Source organism: Pituophis catenifer, unplaced genomic scaffold, assembly GCF_029215685.1.
Source record: "Pituophis catenifer annectens isolate HBS135680 unplaced genomic scaffold, rPitCat1.0.hap2 SCAF_14, whole genome shotgun sequence".
Lineage (NCBI taxonomy): Eukaryota > Metazoa > Chordata > Lepidosauria > Squamata > Colubridae > Pituophis > Pituophis catenifer.
The window spans coordinates 574,359-597,977 of record NW_027256894.1 but is presented as its reverse complement, the minus strand read 5'-3'; the positions used below and the strand labels follow the sequence as shown (position 1 = coordinate 597,977).

General features: G+C 44.1%; 1 protein-coding gene across 1 annotated transcript in view; it reads right to left on the bottom strand.

The window, feature by feature from the left end:
- The window catches only part of IQGAP1 (IQ motif containing GTPase activating protein 1), a 156,555-nt gene that overhangs the window by 42,555 nt on the left and 90,381 nt on the right, over nucleotides 1-23,619 (bottom strand). The window contains 13 exon segments of the mRNA XM_070953762.1: nucleotides 49-181; nucleotides 2,616-2,848; nucleotides 4,700-4,784; nucleotides 4,868-5,008; nucleotides 5,844-6,068; nucleotides 9,479-9,642; nucleotides 9,729-9,884; nucleotides 10,701-10,909; nucleotides 14,298-14,367; nucleotides 14,460-14,531; nucleotides 15,530-15,613; nucleotides 20,875-21,045; nucleotides 22,579-22,721. Of these exon segments, the coding sequence (XP_070809863.1) occupies nucleotides 49-181; nucleotides 2,616-2,848; nucleotides 4,700-4,784; nucleotides 4,868-5,008; nucleotides 5,844-6,068; nucleotides 9,479-9,642; nucleotides 9,729-9,884; nucleotides 10,701-10,909; nucleotides 14,298-14,367; nucleotides 14,460-14,531; nucleotides 15,530-15,613; nucleotides 20,875-21,045; nucleotides 22,579-22,721 (1,886 nt within the window).

The window sequence follows — 23,619 nt, the reverse complement described above, 5'->3', positions numbered from 1 at the left end:
TTTGAATGCTATTGGCACGCAGCACTAAAATCAATATGCAAGACTTACGGTGTGTGTATTGATGATTTCTCCAATGGAAATATAAATCACTGGTTTTGTGAGTGTCACTAAGTCAGAATATTCATCAACATTAAACTTCTCTTGCAGTTCTGGGACCTCGCAAGCAGCCTGGAAAAAACGCCTTTAAAGGAAAACAAAGTCAGTTCAATCTCATCTCTGCACTGTATTATTATGGATCAAGAGAAGCCTCTGCAAGGTGGACTTTATCTCTTGTGGTAAGAGAGTGGCAACATCTGGTATCGTTTACAGTGCTTCTGGTGTGTCTATTTGAAGGAGATTAGAAGAGATTCTAATTCTAATTCTAATTCTATTATCTTTGTGCCCGAGAGCTGCCACTGGAATCGTGGCTTCTCGGTGCACATGGGGTTTTTTCATCTACAAGGAGAATCTAGCCAGATATTTCCTTTCTTGGCCCCGGGTCAGGGACTGAAGACACAATGTTGCTCTGCTGCTGTGCTAATTAAACAAGCATCACCCAAAGTTGGATAGCCTTGCTAAGTTGATAAATAAATTAGATAAAGATTTTTTTCTTATTCTTATTTTCTTGTAATTCTTTTTAGATTTAGAGCTATTTAGCTAATTTTTAATGGACACTTCCTTTAACGACAACATGACCTTTTTCTTTTCTTTTTTGCCATGGAGAACTCTGGCTGAGCTTCCACTTTAAGTACAGAAAAGCTAAGAGAAGCTGAGATGCTTTTTCATCTGGGTCTTCTAAGATCTGCTGTCCGAACAAGTTGCTCTCTGCTGGCTTGCTCAGAATGGAGCACGTTGTTTGCCCACTAACATTAGGGACCTCAGAAGCACTGAAGCAGGCACCAAGGTAGGTTTAATTTTGCAAATGCTTGTAAATTACCTAAAACTCATTCACAACAACCAAGAGTTGTAACTGCCAGTGATCATTTATGCTCAGATTTCAGATTTCATCAGTTCAATTTGTTTTTTAAATAGTTTATCTTCAAAGAGTGGTTGAACTTATGGGGCATTTCTTTTTATGAGTTCTGAATTATCGGGTGGCCTCTGAACTATTGTGCTACGAGATTCCAGTCTGTGGCCTCTGGTTCCACAGTCCTAAATTAATCCATGCATCAATATATATTCCCTCTTCACTCAGCTTTTGCATTCTGGTTTTTGGGAAAGTAGACACAATTTGTCATCCCAGCCAGAATCCGCTTCAAGTTGGAATCAAATTCGGCTCTAAAAATGCCCTCTCAGTTGGCAAGCAGACTCAAGGGCCAGGATCCTAAGATTTCTTTTGCAAGAACAAATCCCAAATGCAGTTTGCAGGGTAGCATATTTAATCTTACCCAGAGGAGACTGGCTGCGCTGCTGCACACTAAAATGCATACAGAATGTGGGGTGTGTGTACATTTATTAATTTAAGTGACTTGCAGTGTATGACAGCCAATTTATAAATCTGGGCAGCAAACAACAATCAGGCTACCTTAAATGTATCAACAACAAAAACCAGAACCTCACACAAGACTGAACTCCCATCATGCTCCCACCAGGTGCCTCAATTTCTACACACTTCCTTCAGTGAGTGCCATGACTGATGTTGGCAGTGTTTCTAGATTTCACAGACAAAATCTGATCTTGGTTGGGCCTCTTGATTTTTTCCAATGGTATCAAGCTTTTGTGTCTTTGACTAAGAGCTGGGCATTTAGAAATTGTAAAACAACAGACAATTGTGTGTGCATGCATGCGTTACTGATTTCAAAATCTTATTGAAATCTTCTTCCTAGGCAACCAAGTTACCAGTTTAATATTACTACACTACAGACATTGACATTTCGTGAAACAAGGGACATAAACTTGATAAAGGTGAAAGACAATGTTCTGTGTTCTGTCAAATTGAACATTCCCCAATTGTACAAAATATCTACAAAACTCTGGGAAACAGTGAAAAAATGGAGCAATGTTCATGTGCATTATTCTCTTTTAAATTAAACACTGTAAAATATTTAAAAACCTGCATCTCCCAAACAGCACAAGATTTTCTTTTGGTCCTGCTGATAATCAAAGAATTGCAAAGAAAGGAGCCTGGTGGAGCAGTGGACTAAAGCGCTGTTAAATAGTACTTAGCTGCCAGCTGCCTGCAATTACTGCGAGTTCAAATCTCACCAGGCTCAAGGTTGACTCAACCTTCCATCCTTCCAAGGTAGGTAAAATGAGGACCCGGATTGTGGGGGCAATAAGCTGACTTTGTATAAAAAAGAACACCGCTTGGGGGAGGGGTGTAAGCCCTACTAAGCAGGTATATACAAAAGTATGAAGGCTATTGCTTAATGCATTGTAAACCACTCTGAGTCTCCGGAAAAGGACGGCATATAAATCGAACCAAATAATAATAATAATAATAATAATAATAATAATAATAATAATAATAATAATATTTCACATACCAAGAACAGCTTGGGATGTTTGTAGTGTCTGAGAACAGACAGCTTGGGGGAAAGGATAAAGAATGGGGATTCTCCTGCTCCAAGTCTTAGGACATTCCTGAGCATCATCTGCTTCCCCATACAACTCACCCATTGCTTAGAATTCCCTACCTGAATTTCTGATAGGACTGAGACAGGAATTCATTGATGAGGGCAAGGTGTGCGTTGTCTCCCATGAACATCTTATTGGAGGCTGCGTGTTGCAACATTTTTGCAATGGAGCCCAAGTTCCGTCGTTGGTCTGTGGTCAACTGTCCTCCAGCTGAGAGATCAATGATGTCAAAGGCATCCGGGGCCACAATGGCCGGGTTCATGTAGCGATAGTACAGAAGGTTGCCCACAATCTGGAAACAGAAAGAAGATGCCACGTAGATTCCCTGAAGCCCTGGGATCTTCCAGAAGAGCCTTTCCTACTTCTGTTCCCCATACTAGGTTGCTTAATTGCACAGATAGGCAAGGGAGACACCAGATCTTAGAAGAAAAAGAAAATTGCGAACACTTGTGGCAGAGAGTCAACCACGCCTTTTCTTAAAGGTAATTAGACACAACTTGGGAAATCTTTTTTCAGTTGCAGAGAAAGCAAAAGCAGGAACATGATCACACTGCAACTGAAACTAAGCTCTACTCAGCCACAGTATAATCCAAATATTGTGGAGTCCTTGGTGCTCTCTGAGCTGGGTTGTTTTCTTGCAGACCTATCATTACCAAATTAGGTATCATCATCTGTGCTAGTAAGGAGTGGGATTTGCTCTCAATTTATATTCTGGTGGCTTGCCCTGTCAAGAAGCAAATAATATCCCAATCAAGGAACGACCAACTCAAACAAGCTAATAGTAAACAACAGCGCAAGGAACCACCAAGACCATTTCCAGCAATACTGACAAGGCAAGTCATTAGTATGTAACACAAGAGCAAACCCCACTCCTTGCTAGCCCTAAGTACTTGCTAGCCCTAGTACTTAGTTTGGTAATGAAACATCTGCAGGAAAATAACCCAGCTCAGGGAGCACCAAGGACTGCACAGTTCAACCCTGAGCTACAAATATTCTCTTCTAGTCATTCCAATACTCTTTAGCCTTCATATCTTGGATATTCAGTGAATAACACTAGAGAAAGTTGTCAGTTGTACCCATGTATTCTTCCTGATATATTTCATTATTTTTCCTAGGGTTAGCTAGAAGTGAAGTAATTGTACAGAGCTCCTTAGAAAGGTTTAAGAGGCATGTAGAAATTTTAATCCTTATTAAACCAATACATCCAAAAATGTGCCAGGATTAATTCAGGAGTGCAGTTGCCCTCTTTGTTGTGGCTTTTTCAGCTTTTTAAAAAAATCCCTTTATTTTTCAAGACAGAGGCAGCCAGAACAAAAGTCCTAATTTCTCTGGGCAGTTTTCTCTTCTCACCTTCAGGAGTTTAGATTAACGATGGTCCGAGAAGGAACAGTTGAGCTAAAGGAAGGAAGCATTTTGCCCGCTTACCATAGGCCCAGGCCCTTCTCCGGGAAGGGCAACAATAAGGGCCTGCCTGCCAAGCGGGGAGTGGGGGAAAGGCCCCAGGGAAGCCCAGTCACTTCTGAATCAGAACTGTGAAGCTGCTTCCTAAGGGGAGCCTTCGCTCTCTCTCACACAACCTAGCACTGTCTGCCACACTACATCTCAGCTGGTGGTGGAACAGACTGGTCACTAGTAAGCTACTCTGTGGGGAGATCGCCTTCTGACCTGCATGTCAGAGTCTCAAAAAAAGTTAATTCACCTGCAGAGAAAGCCTAGATTCGATGCCTCAGTGTGGGAAAGCACAGAGCTAGAAAAGAGAAGAAAACAGCATTCAGTCTTTCATAAGAAGAGGCACCTTTCAAGAGAAGCTGCCAGGTATGAACTGCCACACAATCCCACCAAGCCTTGCTCCAATTCAGGGCCTGCAAGAGTGGCCCCTTTCCTGTAACAGAGAGCATTTGAGGAGGAAGAGGCCACCCGCTGGCTGTTTTAACAGCTACCAAACCTTTCTTACCTGACACTCTCTCTTTTAAGAAAAGAAGGAAGAGCTGGCCTAAGCTTTGGCTGACAGCCTATTCAGAGGAGAAGCCCAGCAGGAGGAGGCAGGCAGAAGCAGAAGCTGCAGAATGCCCCACCACCACCATAGTCAGAACAAGGTGACACTCCCCCCACCCCACCCCGCCCCACTAATCTGGCTCCTCACCTTCAGAAGCTCATCCTCGCTGGCATCCGGAAACTTCTCATGCAGCGAATCCTTCAAGACTTTGGCAATGAAACGCATCCCATAACTGCAGAAGAGATTGGGGAGGGGGGGAGGTTAAGGAGATGAAATCCAGAAAACTTTGCCATAGGAGCAATTTCTGGAACTCACGGGATTTTCTCCACAGAGCTGATGATAGCCAGCAAGAATTTGTCTGTTACAGTTCGCATGTTCTTGATGGAGGTGTCCAGCCGTGTCTTCACTTCTTCGTGGGTCAGTGCTTGCTCAGGCGTCACGTCATATGGCAGTTTACTGTTAAAAAGGGGGAAAAGGGCCATAGGCCAGCATATTTGGAAGGCTGGTCATGCCTTTCCTCTGGCGGGTGCTGCCCTTCCCTGCCTCCAGAAATGGCAAAGGGTGGCAGAGTTGGGGGTTCAGCCGGTGCTCTATAATCCACCCACCCCACCCCCCGTGTCTGTGGCCCAAGCTATGTTAAGACTTCTATTAGATTTCAGGCAGAGAAGTACATCAGATGGGTCAGAGCTTAGAGTTTCAAAATGTATTCCCAGAAAAAGCAGCTTTGTACATGCTGACTGCAACAAGCATTTTCTCTTCTATGGAAAAATGGTTAACTCTGTTGTAGGAGCACCCCTTGATCTTTAGAGTAACTTTATCTTAAAACAAATCTGACACAGAAATTACTTCAAATTGGGAACCATTGCTAGATTTTATTAGCTTTGTTAAATTAGAATAGTATGGACAGATCTTATTGTTCTCTGACTCATACTTTGCTGACCATGGTTTCTGATCTTTATTCTTTGCTTAGAGTTCAATAATTCAAGTTTTTAAAATATAATACATTCAGTTATGTAAAACCAACTGTTGATATACTGGTATACTAATTTGTACGAGATTTGTAAACTCTTTGTTTATCCATTTGTATCCTTTCCTTTTATCATAGAAAGGTTTCTATGCCTTTCCTATTTTCATATTTTCTCTAAAATGTCCAGTAAAAATAAAGAGAAATGCATGCCTTTGTACTTTTCACCACAATATATGCCACCAATGAATCTGCCCCCCATTAATAAAGCTCTTCCTCCCCAGGGAACAGCAGCAACCCCCCCTCCCAGCAGGAGGAGCTCCACACCTGGCCTCTCCAGTCTGGGATTCCATCTGGTTGACCCATGACTTGTAGATGTCCACTGGGTCCGTTTTGATATTGAGGGACTTGTCCTCCATGATCTCCTTGACCACTGGGGCCAGGATTTGCCTCAGGGCATTCTGCCCACGAGCACCACGGTTGAAGCTCACCACCATCTTTATGACTGTGGGATTTCCAGTCACGATCTCGTGTAGCTGATCCACCTTTGATCTGGAAAAGGGCAAGAGCATTTTTGTTGGACCTCAGAGGCCTTCTAAAGTCATCCCGGAAGATGGGAGCTTCGTGCCAGCTGCTTCCCTTATTTGTTCTCATGAATGGCCTGAGGAACTTTGGGATAAGTGTCAGCCTTTGACCCCAACTTGTCTTAATGTTTCTGTAAACTGATTGCAGGGTTACATGCCATATTAGCACCAGAAGCTGCCACTGTGTTGCTAACAGATCCACTCTGTGTTTACGGTTGATACAATACCATAACTCATTTTACCACCTCCTTTGCTCCACACTACTATCTCCTAAATAATTGCAGCTCACTCCATCTGGATATTGTGCTGCCATTTCATGTTGGTACTCAAGGGAGATGACTGAGGAGCCCATTTAAATTGGTTTTCCTTGTTACTCCTGAAAACAGGAGGGGAGGGGGAGGTTTTCTGAAACATCATTAGACAGTAGATTCTGCACATTTTTCACAGAACTCCCTTTTTTAAATGTTGGAATCATCATTTTAGCCGTTTTCTATCCACTGCAGGATGAAGGCCTCTTCTGCATGTTTCCAACCAATGCAGTCCTGAGCTTTCCCTTGCCAATACTTGCTGACCATCTTGTTTTAGGTCCCTTTCGTGGATGCTAGTGGTCTCTCCAAGCAGGGATGTTTTAACTTACTGAATGGGTGATAGCAGTGAACGGTACCAAAAATTCAGAATAAAGCCTTTTATGTTTTATATTCTAATCTTTCAAGCATCCACAAAATGTTAGCATATAAAATATAAAAGGCTTTTTTCTGGATTTTTGGTACCGTTCACTGTTATCACCCATTCAATAAATTAAAACCTCAGAAGTGTAAGCTGGACTGGCGAGTCAACAAAAGTATACAGATAGTTCTCCGCTTACGACAGTCATGGAGCCTGCCCATTACTGTTGAAGGTCAAGGTCTAATGATCTCCCCATCTCTGCTTTCCCAATGCCTGCATTAAGCGAATGCATACGTCATTATGGACAGGGTTCTGGGTAGGATTAGTGCCGCCACATGTTTATTGGACCCGTGTCCCTCCTGGTTGGTACTGGCCTCCCGGGAGGTTACACGAGGCTGGCTCCAGGGGATTATAACTGCTTCTCTGAGTGAGGGTGCCTTTCCTGCCGCCTTGAAAGAGGCGGTGGTGAGACCCCTCCTCAAGAAGCCCTCCCTGGACCCGGCTGAATTAGATAACTACCGTCCGGTCTCCAACCTTCGTTTTGTGGCGAAGGTTGTTGAGAGTGTGGTGGCACGACAACTGCCCGGGCACCTGGATGAAGCTATCTATCTAGACCCGTGCCAGTCGGGGGCACAGCACAGAAACGGCATTGGTCGCGTTGGTGGATGATCTCTGGAGGGCTTAGGACAGGGGTTGCTCCTCTGTCCTAGTCCTATTAGATCTCTCAGCGGCTTTTGATACCATCGACCATGGTATCATGCTGCAGCGGTTGAGAGGGTTAGGAATAGGGGGCACCGTTCTGCGGTGGTTCTCCTCCTTCCTCTCCGACCGCTCGCAGTTCGTGTTGGCAGGGGGGCAGAGGTCGACCTCGAGGCATCTCGCATGGGGAGTGCCACAAGGGTCGGTCCTCTCGCCCCTTCTGTTCAACATTTATGTGAAGCCGCTGGGTGAGATCATCCGTGGTTTTGGGGTGAAGTGTCATCTGTACGCTGACGACACTCAGCTGTACATCTCCACCCCAGACCACCCCAACGTTGCCCTTGATGTGATGTCTCGCTGCCTGGAGGCCGTGCGGGTCTGGATGGGGAGGAACAGGCTCAGACTCAACCCGTCCAAGACCGAGTGGCTGTGGCTGCCGGCGTCCCGATATAGTCAGCAGGTGCCATCGCTGACTATTGGGGGTGAATCTTTGCCCCCCCCAGAGAGGGCTCGCAATCTGGGTGTCCTCCTGGACGCACGGCTGTCTTTAGAAGAACATATGACGGCCGTGGCCAGGGGGGCCTTTTATCAGGTCCGCCTGATTCGCCAGTTGCAGCCCTTTCTGGATCGGGACGCCCTGCGCACGGTCACTCATGCCCTTGTCACCTCCCGGCTGGACTATTGTAATGCTCTCTACATGGGGCTCCCCTTGAAGAGCACTCGGAGGCTCCAACCGGTCCAGAATGCGGCTGCGCGGGTGGTTATGGGCGCAACTTGTTGTGCCCGTGTGACACCCCTCCTGCGCGAGCTGCACTGGCTCCCAGTGGTCTTCCGGGTGCGATTCAAGGTGCTGGTTACCACCTTTAAAGCGCTCCATGGCATAGGACACGGGTATCTTCGAGACCGACTTCTGCCACCAATAGCCTCCCACCGGCCAGTTCGCTCCCACAGAAAGGGTCTCCTCAGGGTGCCATCGGCCAAGTTATGTCGGCTGGCGACACCCAGGGGGAGGGCCTTCTCTGTGGGAGCCCCAGCCCTGTGGAATGAACTGCCCCCGGAAATACATAAGATCTCCAACCTCCGGGTATTTCGTTGCGCATTGAAGACCCTGTTGTTCCGCCAGGCCGGGCTATCAACATAATGATTTTAAATTGGGGTATTTTAAATTTTTGGGGTTTTAAACTGGCCAAATCTATTTAATTATTTTAAATTTTAATCATTGTTGTGTCTTGTGTTTTTAAATTGGCTGTAACCCTGAGTCCTTCGGGAGAAGGGCGGTATAGAAATAAAATTATTATTATTATTATTATTATTATTATTATTATTATTATTATTATTATTATTATTATTGAGAGCATTGGGTGACTCAGGGTGGGGGAGATGGTGGGAAGCCTAGTCCAGGCACAAGCCCAACTACAAGGGGCTTCCCAAGACCTTCCCCACTCTGACACATTCCACACTCTGATTCCTGCCCCTAAAGGGACCTTTCAGATTTGCTTTCCTCGCTATGCTTTGCTCCCCCAGTGACAGCAGTGCTGGCAAAATTGGTCAGAGTTAGTTAGTTATTAATTAATTAATTAATCAATTAATTAGATTTATATGCCGCCCTATCTCCAGCCAGACTCAGGGCGGCTCACAACAGTTAAGAAACATCTAATAAAAAGTTAAAAAATTAAATCCAAATCTCGTAATTTAACAGTTAAAAGTACAATTAAGATTAACAAGTTAAAATTAAATTAGAATTAAAATCCCATCAGTCCAGGAGTTGGTACCCTGGTTTGGCTTTTCTTCTGCCTTATAGACGAAATTCAGATTCTGTGGCTTGTATGACTCTTGGACCACATTTTCTCTCCAGACAGTACATACATGCTATAAAATACATCTGCCCCAACTCTGCTCAGCCCAGTGACCTGGACAGAGAAAAAGAGCAGCTCTTTCCACATGTGGCTATCATTGAGTACTTCATGCCAGTGTAAAAATAGACACCTAAATTAAAACCTCAAATCCACCTACTTGATCTCCTCCTGGAGTGCAGTCTTAAAGAGGCGCAGCAGTAGGTATTCTTCTCTTTGATTGGATGCATAATTGTAGAGTGTGAAAATCACAGAGTCCATGAACTTTGTAGATTTGTTCTGTGGCATTTGGAAAATCAATTTCGCCAGGTATGTTGGGTTTGTCTGCAGGAAAACAGAAAGAAGACATGGGGGAGATGTTTTGGGAATGAAGCAGCTCAATGAACTCCAAGGGGCCTTCTTTGTCTTACCTGCAGCAAATAGAAGAGATGCTGATAGGCTTCCAATTTTTCTCTCTTCTCCTTGCTCAGAGCCTTCAAGCCCCCCCTTTGCTTGTTCAGCATCATCATGTCAGATAACTGTTCTTTGTTCTTTTTAGTGAGCTTTTTACTGTGAGACACAACTTCCTGTAGAAGATCAGAGGATGGAACAATTCAAGACCTGACTGCTCTGAGACTGGATATTGCTTAATTGTGGAAAGTTGGCTGGCAGCAAGTAACCTAACTTCCTATGGTTGTCATGTTCACTATGCAAAATTCCTCCAAAGTTTAGGACACTCAGATGCTGGGAATATGTATCTAAGGAGGCAGGAGAGACCATTCTATCCTTAAGCACTTCAAGACACTTTTTCTAAAATGTACTACCGTATTTTTCGGAGTATAAGACGCTCCAGACTATAAGATGCACCTACCTTTTTTGGGGAGGAAAACAAGAAAAAAAAATCTGCCTCTGCCTCCCAGAATCCATCAGATATTCATCTGGCCCATTCACCACGGCCCGTTCGCTGGTGCCGCGGCCCATTTACTGTGGCCTTTTTGCCACCACCGCAGCCTATTTTCTGCCACCCATTCGCTGCCACCGCAGCCCGTTCACCGCCACCACAGCCCATTTGGCTGCCCCATTTGCAGCTGCCGCAGCCTGTTCACCATTGCCATGCCTGTTCACTGGCACAGCCTGTTTGGCGTGGCCCGTTCACCACCATTGCTGTGGCCCATTCTAGAACAGCTGATCAGTGCTGTACTCCCCTCCCCTCCCCTCCCCCCTCCACAACATTTGCTGTATAAGACGCACCAAAATTTTCACCAACTTTTACAGGAGGGGGGGGTTTGCATCTTATACTCCAAAAAATACGGTAACTGTCAAAAAATAAAGTCCCTCTTAGTTATACTTGTGTAAAAAAATGGCAATTTTCTGATCACTCTCTGAGAGTATGTGTAGAGTACCTGCAATGTGATCTTATTTTTCACCAGCAATCCAATTTTGATATCCATGAGGTTGAGGTCATTCTCCAGCTGCTGATTGGAGCGAATCAGCGTCACAACCTCCTCACGCAACTTCATCCAGTCTAGTTCCTCTTGAAAATCTTGATCACTTTGGTCCAGCAAGTGAACAAACTTTCGGACTACAGCCATGGGGGGTTCTTCAGCACTTACTGTAGAATAAAAAGAGTGAAAAACGGTCCATCTGATATTTTGTTGACAGGAAAGGCAAACCTTTATATATCTTGTTTCTGCAGATCCAGAAGCATTACATAGCAGGTCATGGATTGGTGACCACCCTCCAACAGAGAACCCCATAGCTTCATCCTCCTCCTTCTTCTGCTCACACTATTCACTCCCTATGCTGATAAAAATAATGGAAGGGAAGAAAGGCAGGACCATCTTGCTAACCTTTGGAACAACCTTTATATTATGTGGTTCAGAGAGAGGATAGGCTGTCCTTCACTCTAAGCAGAGAGTAGCACATGGAATGTTTCTGCCATCCGCTGGTGAGGCATCAGAGACGGCTCAGGAGTTCATGGCTTCCATGACAGCCATGGACCTGACCCAATTAGTTCAAGGCCCCACTCACACGGGGGGACACACTCTGGACTTGATTTTCGTCTCTGGTCAGTGGCTGAATGATCTAGGAATAGGGGATCTAGACATCAAGCCCTTGTCATGGACAGATCATTCTCTCCTTCACTTAGACTTTTGAGCCGCTACCCCCCACCGCAGGGAGACGGAACCGACTAGATGATCCCGTCCCAGGCGCCTGATGGACCCTGACAGGTTCCTGACAGAGCTTGGGCCATTTCCTGAGACTCTGGCACATGACTTGACTGAAGACCTGGTGGCCGCCTGGGATAGGGCGGCTGCCGGAGCTTTGGATCGCATAGTGCATTTGTGGCCTCTTGACCCGATGCCGATCTCAATTGGCTCCTTGGTTCTCCAAGGAGCTGAGAGAGATGAAGCGTCGGAAAAGATGCCTAGAGAGCGTCTGGAGGACTAGTCAATCTGATTCTGACCAAACACAGGTGAGGTCTTATATCAAGACCTACCTAGTAGTGATAAAAGCGGCAAAATTTAACGCATTGCTTAATGCATTGTAAGCTGCCCTGAGTCTCCAGAAAAGGGCGGCATATAAAAATAAATAAATAAATTAATTAATTAATTAATTAATTAATTAATTAATTAATTAAAAAAAAATAACTATTTTTCCGCTCTTATCACATCTGCCCAGTTGCTCTGTTTACAGTGATTCGCTCCCTTCTTTGGGTGGGAGTGCAGGAAGATCCCTTGCAGGGTCGAGCTGAGGATTTTGCGCAATTCTGCATGATAAAGTCGCTCAAATTCGGGAAGGCTTGGACTCCGACTGGATGAGTCCAGGGGGGGAGACGGGGGTAGGTCTTGAGAATATTATCTGGGAAGAGTTTGACCATGTGGCTCCCGAGGACATGGACAGGATTCTGGGTAGGCTTAGTTCTGCCACATGTTTACTGGACCCGTGTCCCTCCTGGTTGGTACCTGCCTCTCGGGAGGTTACACGAGGCTTGCTCCAGGGGATTATAAATGCTTCTTTGAGTGAGGGTGCCTTTCCTGCCGCCTTGAAAGAGGCAGTGGTGAGGCCTCTCCTGAAGAAGCCTTTCCTGGACCCGGCTGTATTAGCTAATTATCGTCCGGTCTCCAACCTTCGTTTTGTGGCGAAGGTTGTTGAGAGTGTGGTGGCACGACAGCTCCCCCAGAACCTGGATGAAGCTGTCTATCTAGACTCGTACCAGTCGAGCTTCAGGCAGGGGTACAGCACAGAAACGGCATTGGTTGCATTGGTCGATGATCTCTGGAGGGCTCGGGACAGGGGTTGCTCCTCTGTCCTGGTCCTATTAGAACTCTCAGCGGCTTCTCATACCATCGACCATGGTATCATGCTGCAGCAGTTGAGGGGGTTAGAAATAGGGGGCACCGTGTTGTGGTGGCTCTCCTCCTTCCTCTCTGATCGCTCGCAGTTTGTGTTGGCAGGGGGGCAGAGGTCGACCTCGAGGCGCCTCACTTGGGGGGTGCCGCAAGGGTCGGTCCTCTCGCCCCTTCTGTTCAACATTTATGTGAAGCCGCTGGGCGAGATCATCCATGGTTTTGGGGTGAGGGTACATCAATACGCTGATGATACTCAGCTGTACATCTCCACCCCGGACCACCCCAATGATGCCCTTGACATGATGTCCCACTGCCTGGAGGCCATGCGGGTCTGGATGGGGAGAAATAGGCTCAAACTCAACCCTTCCAAGACCGAGTGGCTGTGGCTTCCGGCATCCCAGTATAGTCAGCTGTCGCCATTGCTGTCTATAGGGGGTGAATTTTTACCCCCCCCCAGAGAGGGCTCGCAATCTGGATGTCCTCCTGGATGCACGGCTGTCTTTAGAAGAGCATATGACGGCTGTGGCCAGGGGGGTTCACCTATCAGGTTCACCTGATCCAACAGTTGTGTCCCTTTCTGGACCGGGACACCTTGCGCACGGTCACTCACGCCCGCGTTACCTCGGCTGGACTACTGTAATGCTCTCTACATGGGGCTCCCCTTGAAGAGCACTCAGAGGCTCCAACTGGTCCAGAATGCAGCTGCATGGGTGATTATGGGTGCAACTTGTTGCGCTCATGTAACTCCTCTCCTGCACGAGCTGCACTGGCTCCCAGTAGTCTTCGGGTGCGATTCAAGGTGTTGGTTACCACCTTTAAAGCGCTCCATGGCTCAGGACCTGGGTACTTACGAGACCGCCTTCTGCCACTAATAGCTCCCACTGACCAGTTTGCTCCCACAGAGAGGATGGCACCTCAGGGTGCCGTCGGCCAAACTATGTCGGCTGGTGACACCCAGGGGGAGAGCCTTCTCTGTGGGAGCTCCTGCCCTTTGGAACGAACTGCCCCCGGAAATATGCACAATCTCTGACCTCCGAGTTTTTCGCTGTGCCCTCAAGACCCTGCTCTTCCGACGGGCAGGGCTATCTTTGTAAAGGAGTTTTAAATTCGGAGTTTTAAATTTTTGGGTTTTAACGAATCTTGGCCGTAAATGTAATAATTTTAATAATTTTTAAATTTAATTGGGATTTGTATTGTGTTTTTTACTTGGCTGTGCACCGCCCCGAGTCCTTCGGGAGAGGGGCGGTATAGAAATAAAATTATCTATATCTATCTATCTATCTATCTATCTATCTATCTATCTATCTATCTATCTATTTATCTATCTATCTATAGCTCTATGGCCCTCCCCCCATCTCCAGCATTCTGAGACACCCCAGCTTTACCAACACCTATCTTTCTGCCCACTTTGAGGTCCCCTTTGCTATATATTTCTGCACCCTTACTATACACATTTTTCTTCTATACTCATCCACCAGTGTTAATTGTGAGGATCTTGATTCCACTTTTCTGGTGACTTTGGTCCAGATCAGCAGCACTAGCCTCAGCATACAACACCAGGGAACATCACATTTCCAATTACAGAAACAATTTTAATTGTTTGGGCCCAGGATATAATTCTACGGGCACACCTTCTGCAGTACTTACTAAGAGTTTTGTAGTCGTCACGAGCTTTGTTAGCACGAATAAAGGCCTGAATTTTCACAATGTCATTGATCTAGGCAGAAAGCAGAGGGCAGACAGTTTGCATCCTAGTTCACTAATATTTATAATGCATCAATGCGTTTGTGTTGGCAAAATGATTCTTACATGATCCCGGAAGAATTGTAACCGATCTCTGTACTGTTTTCGGGCCTGATACATCCTAGTCATTGCTTGAATCTATAGAAATAAGAAAACAAAATCACCAGAATCAGGAAGAAGAATACCAAAGCTCAGTAGCTGTGGAAGTGTTTGTCACTTAGCAGAATACCAGAATTGGAAGGACCATGGAATCCAACTTGGGGACTTGAATCTCTGGCAAAACAAGTGCTAGAACACTGTGCCTCAATGCTAACTTTATTAAATATCTGTTTCCCCCTGGAAATATCTGCCTGCTAACTGAATTGTTTTAAATTTATACTTATATATATTTCCTATTTCTTAACCAACCTTCTCCTTCATTTAATTTATGACTGCAATAATCTTGAACATTTAATCAACTATGAACACGTAAGATGCTAAACCTGTTTGAACTGACCACAAACGGGCTTGTTTTCTATACCCAAAGAAAAAATATGCAGTGGCTTAAGATCTGCATCTGATCCTGTCAGGTCCACCATTGTGTCCTGCCACTCTGTTGGACGGAAGGGAGGAGACTGACATTTCTTGCACGCTTTTGCTTTTGCTGTATGCTTGGGAATTGAGGGGGATTGTCTTCACAGACTCCCTCCCAGCCAGTTCCAGCCCTGTTCCAAGGCCATCATGCCTGAGAGTGACCTGTTATCTGCCTAGCAACTCAGTGTTCTCAAAACCTCCTTGTTGCATCACATTGGCTGCCTGTGGAGTGGTCAGGGGGGTTGGGTTTGGGGAAATGGAAGAATTGCTTTGTGCTTTGCATGGGACCTTCAGATTCTGCCTGACTTTAGTGCAACCACTTTCTCTCAATAAAAGTTCTTTTGATTCAACTCAATGGAGTCAAGTGTTTTGCTTTCCTGAGCAACCAGCTGGGGCAGGTCCTTACAGATCCTCTCAAGGCAGTTCAGAATGAGGCTGAAGCACCAAACATCGCTAACCCAGGAGAGAGAAAGCATCACAGAAGGCACTCTGAAGCTTTAACTCTTGGGTTTATCTGAAGAGACCGAGGCAGTCTGTTCCCCAACTTGGCCAGAAAGAGTTACCTTCACTGCTTCTCCTGTGTGAGTCTGCAGATACTTCAAACGATCTTGGTATGCTTTGCGCTGCTTGTAGCCACGCCACTGAGACTAAAACAGAATAAAGTGTTAGAGTTCCCAGATGCCCCAGATGATCTAGCATGAACCACTCTCACATCAGTAATCTGCTGGACTGATCCACAATTTGTGTCCTTAAACTAAACCATCCTCTCATCCCATCTGCTGTCCTTCTTAACAGTCAGGCCAACCCAAGACAAGGCTACTGAGCTATCCTGGCTCTGTCCAAGACAGAAATAAGAAATACTGTTTAAAAAAATAGCATTCAAAATTTCTGGGTGGGGAAAATAGTAATTTGATGTGCCTCTGATGATAGGAAAAAACACTGAGGTGGTGACTGGTGATAGGTCGGTGAGCCCGGATCAGCTTTTCTGATGAAGGATAAGCAAAGGATTGCCACATATAGTCCAGAAGGTTGCTCCTTGGAAGGAAATCACAGAAGAGAACCTGTCGGCAACTGCAGATGTAGAGCCAGAAGGTTGGCTCAATCCAAGTTCCACTTTTTGAAGCACATTTGGATGCAAATACTATGACAGCTACAGAGACCTTCCAAATAGCAGAATAACTAAACCTCATCATTTAGTGAAATTATCAACAGAGACTTGATTACACTTGAAGGGAAAACGGAAGAGAGATTTGTAACTTTGAAGAAAAAAAAACCTGAATATGTAAACCAAATCTGTGGAGAAGTTAAATTAAGGAAAAAGTAGACATTTTAGATATTGAGATAGAAACATTAAGCCAAGAGATGGAAAAAGACTTAGATAATGTGGTGTTACTGGAACTAAGAGATAAGAAATTTTGTCTGAGATTGGCAACAGTTCCAGAACAACCTGATGAAGATCATAGAGACAGTGGTTAAAACATTATCAAAACTTCTGAAGAAGATATGGAGGCAGAAGTGGACAAGGTGTACAGAATTAATACAAGATATACAAATTAAGAAACGTATGAAGAGATATGTGTGTGCTTTTTCAGGAAAAAATAAGATTAGGTTTTGCAACAATATTTTAAATAAGATAAAAACAGATATAATTTTACTCAAGGAAATATATATTAGAATACTGCATAAGCAAAAAGAATATACTTTTGATATATACAAAGAATTGCCAAGCTTAAATAAAAAAAGATTCTGTTTTGCTGGGATGAACTGGAAGGAACAATTTTAACCTTTAAGAGTAGTTTGAATTAACTCTGTCCAAAAGGTGCGAGAAATTCAAATGGAGCTATGCAGCAAATACAACAGGGACTTGAAGAAGAGACTGCTATGTTGGGTGCTACAAGTGTAGACTTTTCCAAGTTTATAAAATAAATAAGGAGTTTAAGTATCTAACAAGGAATATAAATGGGGCAAGAGCCCCCCAGAAAGAAAGAAGGTACTTCAATACTTGAAAAACAAAGAAGAAAAACTTTGTCAAAAGATTTAAATCACATCAACAGTGATTTGATAGCGATTATTGATTATGTGCCATCAAATCAGTGTTGACTCAGTGATCACACAGATAAGAGTTTCTCCATGATAATCTATCCCTCCTCAAAGTCCTTCAAGTCTTCAAACTGTGCACCCATTGTCAATGTAACGGAGTCCACCCATCTGCTGGTCATCCTCTTCTTCACCTTCCTTCTCCCTTTCCCAATATTGGAAGCAGGTCTTTGTGTACTATGCCCAAACTAGGCAATCTGAGCCTGATCATTTGTGCCTCAAGTGAGAATTCTGGGTTGATTTATTCAACGATCCATTTATTTATTTTCTTGGTTGTCCATGGTACTCTCAAAAACAAAGTTTAAAACAATTGATGCTCTTTATTCTTTCTGCTTCATTATGATATATAGATGGGGATTCCAAGCAGGCTTTCTTGAAATGTTATGGATGGGCAGATTCAATCTTAGCAAGTGGTATTTGATGCAATCCAATGCTATGCTTTGTAGATCATCATCAGCACTCTGAATAAACAAGGTGGAGTCTTCAATAGTGGCCTTGCTCTAGAATATAATCATTGCATTTTCAAACAGCCACAGCTTCCGGGTGGTCTCCTCTCCAAAGCCAGCCTCAAATTTGCTGTGTAATCCAACCGAATGGTGATCAAAATGTTAAATTATTGTCACCAAGGTATCTGGTCCAGGATAGTGTTGTAAGGAGAAGCTAATCAACAGCAGCCTTCCCCCCAGGATCAGCTGTGGCTTAAACATAAGTATTTTGGATTCCTTTTGGAGTATCTTCTGGTGCTGAACTTTCTGGATTTTTACGAAAAACAACTTGATATTTATGCAGACTAAGTAACATGCTCTGTCTTTTGTCTGTTACAATTACTATTTTGCCCTCTTTGCTAAGCAGCTGATATCGTGATTCTTTTCTTATTTTGAAGAACACATACCCTTTTTGTTATTTCTCAGATCATTTTAAGCTTTGATATCATTTCTACATTCCAGGCTACCTAAGTGTTGTCTTAGTGACCTATGGAACAACAAGTAAAAGAATTGGAGGATAATAGAAAAAGCAACATTGTGCCTTACACAGGCTCAATCTGACCAAAACTGAGTTATGTGGCTATTCAAACTGCCCAAATCTGGGAATTTTCTATTATTACTCCTGGATAGGTTGTAGTTCCCCAGTCAGCAGTGGTTTGCAATTTAAGGGTTCTCCTGGACTGACAGCTCCTGGTTGAAAAGCAGATGGCAGTCTGGTCAAAAGGGTCTTTTGATAGTTCCATTTGATATACCAGTTGCATCCTTTCCTGCGTAGTTATTCACACCCCCTTCATGGCTCAACTATTGCAGTATGGTGTCTCTGGGCTGCCTCTTTAAGCAAGCCAGAATATGGAGAAATAAGCAGTGATGCGCTTGCCTTGGTATTTACACACAACACCACTGTTCTGCGAGGTGGACTGGTGTCCAGTAGGCTTCTGATGCAACTCAAGAAGTTGCTTATTACACATACAGCCTTGCATGGCATTGGTATAGTGCCAGCTATTTGAGGAACCATCAGGCTTCTGCCCATCCTTTATGATTCATCCAACATAAACATGTTCCACAGGGTCCCCTTCATTAAACATTGTCACTGTACTTGTGTTGGCTAATTTTGGCGGGCTAGTGTCTGGGGGGTCATGTTAGTCTTATTGTTATGAGTTATCCAGAATCATGCAGCATCAAAACTGAGTAAATAAATCAATCCTTGACAGATCATCTAGACAAGACTATTGAGTCAGAAAGTAAAACTCTTCCATTAACATCATTTTCCTAGCCAGACATTCACTAGTAGTTTCCACATTCATTTTCTCACAACTTTCTTCTTTCCCTTCCCATTCTTTGCCAATAGAAAAGAAGGACAAAACTTTCTTGGAATTCAGCTGAATAAATTTTGAAGTTCTAGGAAAGGAAAGAGCATCTCATGCACAGAGAGTGGTAGAGAGGGCTGGACTCTTCTACCAGCAAATGTATACAGATCTGAACAACGTACCCAAACAAGAATAGTTCCAGGTCAAGCTGGTAGGAAGTGTCCAGTGCAATCAGGAGGATTTTGGTAAGTCAGAACAATGAACAGAAACAGGGACAAATGCAGAGTAATACATTTGGGAAGACAAATCAGGCATAAATATTGGATGTGGGGGACAATTACACTAGGCAGCAATATATGCAAAAAGGATCTGGATATCTTAGTGAATTACAAGCTGAAAGTGAGCAAAAGTTTGGTGTATCCTTAAAACAAGGCAAAAGCAATCCTAGGCTACATCACCAGATGTATAGTGCTAGCATCAAGAGAAACTGTAGTTCCTCTCTGTTTTGATCAGAATATATATTACATCCTGTTCTGGATACCACATTTAATGAAGAATACCTCTGAAAAATTTGGGGGTAGAGATGATAAGCAGCCCAGATGACAAAGAGCTTGGAAGGAAAAATGTATGAAGAAATACTGGAAGCAGTGGCTAGGTTTATTCTGGAGAAGATAATTCTGTGGGGAGGTACGGTAACTACCTTTGAGTATCTAAGGATGGAAGACAGAACAGACTACTTTTGAGTTGCTCTAGAAAACAGGGCAACAAAACAATGGACTTAAATTCAAGACAGCAGAGTTCAAGGTGTCCTAATGGAAAAGCTGCACAATGGCAGAGATTCCCTTGGGAGGTGGTGGGCTCTCTTTTACCGATGTGTTTCAATGAAGGTTGGGTGGCAATCTGCTAGGGCTGCTGTAGTTTCCTACCTGGCTTGGAGTTGGGATTCTCTCCAATGCCCCTTTTACACGCCCCCTCCCCTCCCTTGCCTGGGTCATCCTTCAGAGGTATTTCCTTACCAGATTCCTCAATGCCTTCAACAATAACAGACTTTCTAATGTATTGCTTTCATTGGAAAAATTCTTTAAAAATCAGGGAGATATTCAGAAAAGTATCTGCCTTGAACATGTTGAACTGTATAGTGCAGTCAAACATCAGGAAGCGTTTTATGTTATGTCACAAAATGTTTTATAATTTTTGTTATAAAATGTGTTATAAAATTTCCTTAATTTTGATTTCACGTGAGTCATGGGTCACAGACTTTGGGTGTGTTCTGTACATGAGCCCGTTGAGGGGACCTTGACTCAAAAGCCGTCGCCCTGTGAGGCATCATTTCACCTACTGGAAGGGTTCCAAAAGAAGAGCTGTAGACATTTCATATGCCAGACTGGAGCTCTTCCTGCTGGCAAAGGACCTGTGGCTCAGCTGGGAGAACTCCCTTTGTTGGTTTCACAACAGAGTTCATATATTTTCTTCATTTAGACAGGACATCACAGCCAGCAATGTGGCCACTGGAACCATATAATATTTATTTATTTATTAAATTTATTTGCCACCTATCTTGCCATCGGGTTACTCTAGGTCATTTCCACAATAAAAAGGAAGAAATAAAAAGAAATGTAAACAGAACAAAAAGTAAAATAACAGAGCAATATAATAAACAAGAGAAAAAGAAAGCAATAAGAAAACATCAATGTGATAACCAAAAGATGGATGCACTGGGGGAGAGCAGGGGGGGGTAGTGGAATCTGCCATCAAACCAGCATCCACCTCCAGTGTGGAATTCCTATTTGAACCCCAGGCCAACTGGCAGAGCCAGGTCTTTAGGCTCCCATGGAAGGAGAGGAGGAGGGCAGGATGTTCTAAACGGCACCAGCTGATGCTATTGATAACCAATGGGAAAAAAGGGAGGGATTAGGCACATCTGCAGAGCACAACCATATTCCAAATCTTGTTGTACATTTCATCTCCTTAATATTATTTCATCCTTCTTTTCAGCTCATCTGATATGGATCTCCATACCTGGATGCAGGTGATGGCAGGGACTTGTTTTTTCAAGAAATGCATTCTGGCCCTGAACTCCTGGCGAACTAGGTAGCCTCGGCAGCGAGCCTGTAGTTTGGTGATCAGGTTCTCATTGGCCAACCAGAGCTGCTCCCGGTTGTATGCTGCCGTAACTGCCGAGATGGTGCTCTGCCAGGAAGAAAACACAAAGCAGGTGCTGCATAACAGAGAAACAGAGGCACCTTTTCCCACCAATAACATATAGAATCGGATTTGGAGCTAAATAGTTGGCAAGGGCTTGTGTTGTGGCCCGTCAGCGGTCTGTGCAGATTGTAGCTGATTCCGACAACGAGGAGGCTGGTGTGGTGCTGTGCCAGCAGCCTGTGCAGCTGGCACTCGAGTTGGACAGCGAGGAGGCTGGAGAAGATGTGGTGCCAGAGGCAGGGATTCAGCCAGGGCCTTTAGAACCTCCAGAAGCTCCTTTAAGTGAAGAGGACGAAGAGGAGGAGCCTCTTCTCAATGCACGGGCACACAGAGCTGCCAAAAGGCAGGAGTGGCTCCTCAGGAGGAGGTCTCCTCGAGAGTAAGGCTTGGGGCTAATTGGCCATTCTCTTAGCCTATTTAAGGAGGAACGCCGATTGCAGCAAGCTGTAGGGAACAACTTTAGTTCACTCTCCTCCATGTCTGGATTGCTTCTTGGCTTTCTGCCAACTCTAGTAATTCTTGTAGTTAAGACAGTTTATTAACAGCCTTTGGTTGATAAGGCTGAGTTATTTAAATAAAATAAGCTTGGTATAGAGTTTGTGTGTGCTGCGTTCTTTGGGGTCCGTAGCTGGGGCAGAACAGGCTTGCTAATTTCAAATTTAGGGATTAGCATCCACTTAATGTCCGTTCCTCAAATTACCAAAAGACAGACATGTAGAATTATCTATTGAAAATCAACACTACTGTGAAATGGAAAAAATATATATACCAAAATCCTTAATAAATGTAATATTTATTACATTATTACATACAATATCCCTTTGTTCTTCCCACTGCTGCATACCAATTATTCAGTTTAAACTATGCATCTATTTAACCATACAACCAATTTCTTATTTATATTTTAGGGTTTTTGATAACATTTTAGTAACATCTTATAAATGAGCTTATAAATGAGTAGATGTTCTGAATATTGTTTTATTAGCTTTTCAGATTCAATCAATCCCTGAATGTTCCACTTCATTTCTCTAATTCATTTTGTATTATATTATAAAATAAATAATTCAAAATGACTTACAAAAACAAGGGGGAGCAATTCAAATATTACTTCAAATATTGGAACCAATGAGACATTTTGACCACTCCTAGGAGAGAGTCAAAGATGAAATGTTTGTAAGGTTAATTCTTATACTCTGAAAGAAGTATTACTCCACCAACCTAATTGTTCATACATTCATCTTTGTGGACATAAATATTTAATATTGAAGTAAGATGCAATAGGTTTTGACTTATTCTACTACATTTGCCCCATACTTTTAGAATGGTGCTTATAATTAAGTACTCTCTTATACACTGAACACTTCTGTTTATTACCAAATACATTTGTGCAAGCCAAGATGGTTCTAACATTAGGATAATTGTGCCAGGAAAGAAAGAATTCATAATCTATTCCCTCATTCTTTGGTACACAACAGATCTTGGCCCAGGAGGGCTGCTGAAAACTAGAGGGCATCTTACCTGGATCTCCTCCCGTGAAAGCTGTATACTGTTCTGCACAAATCCCTGGGGCTCCTCCCAGACTCCATCCTGGCTTTGGAGGTTGTGGTAGTAATGGTACCCGCCTTTCACCCAGTGTTTCACCCAATTACTGTTGTTGTTTCCTAGAAGGAATGGAAAACCTTACTAGTGTTGAGTTCATTCTTACAACACAATTCAAATTTCTATCCCTTCATCTAAACCATTTATGAAGATGTTGAAGGTTACTGGACTAAGACAGAACCTTGAGGTATCCACTGCTTATTTTCCCCCATGTAGATGGGTTCTGTTGAGGACTTCATGTTGAGTGTGGCCAGTTACAAATCCATCTGGTGTTATAATAATAATAATAATTTTATTTCTATACCGCCCTTCTCCCGAAGGACTCAGGGCGGTGTACAGCCTAATTAAAAACAGAATAAACATCAATTTAAAATAATTTAAAAATATTAAATAAATTTGGCTTAATTTAAAACCCCAAAAATTTAAAACATCCAATTTAAAATTATATTGCTAACCCAGCCTGGCGGAACAATAGGGTCTTGAGTGCGCAGCGAAATACCCGGAGGTCAGAAATCTTACGAATTTCCGGGGGCAGTTCATTCCACAGGGCTGGGGCTCCCACAGAGAAGGCCCTCCCCCTGGGTGTCGCCAGCCGACATGACTTGGCCGATGGCACCCTGAGGAGATCCTCTCTGTGGGAGCGGACTGGCCTGTGGGAGGCTATTGGTGGCAGAAGACGGTCTCGAAGGTACCCGGGTCCTATGCCATGGAGCGCTTTAAAGGTGGTAACCAACACCTTGAATCGCACCCGGAAGACCACTGGGAGCCAGTGCAGCTCGCGCAGGAGGGGTGTCACGTGGGCGCAATGGGTTGCACCCATAACCACCCGCGCGGCCGCATTCTGGACCAGTTGGAGCCTCCGAGTGCTCTTCAAGGGGAGCCCCATGTAGAGAGCATTGCAGTAGTCCAACCGGGAGGTGACAAGGGCGTGAGTGACCGTGCGCAGGGCGTCCCGATCCA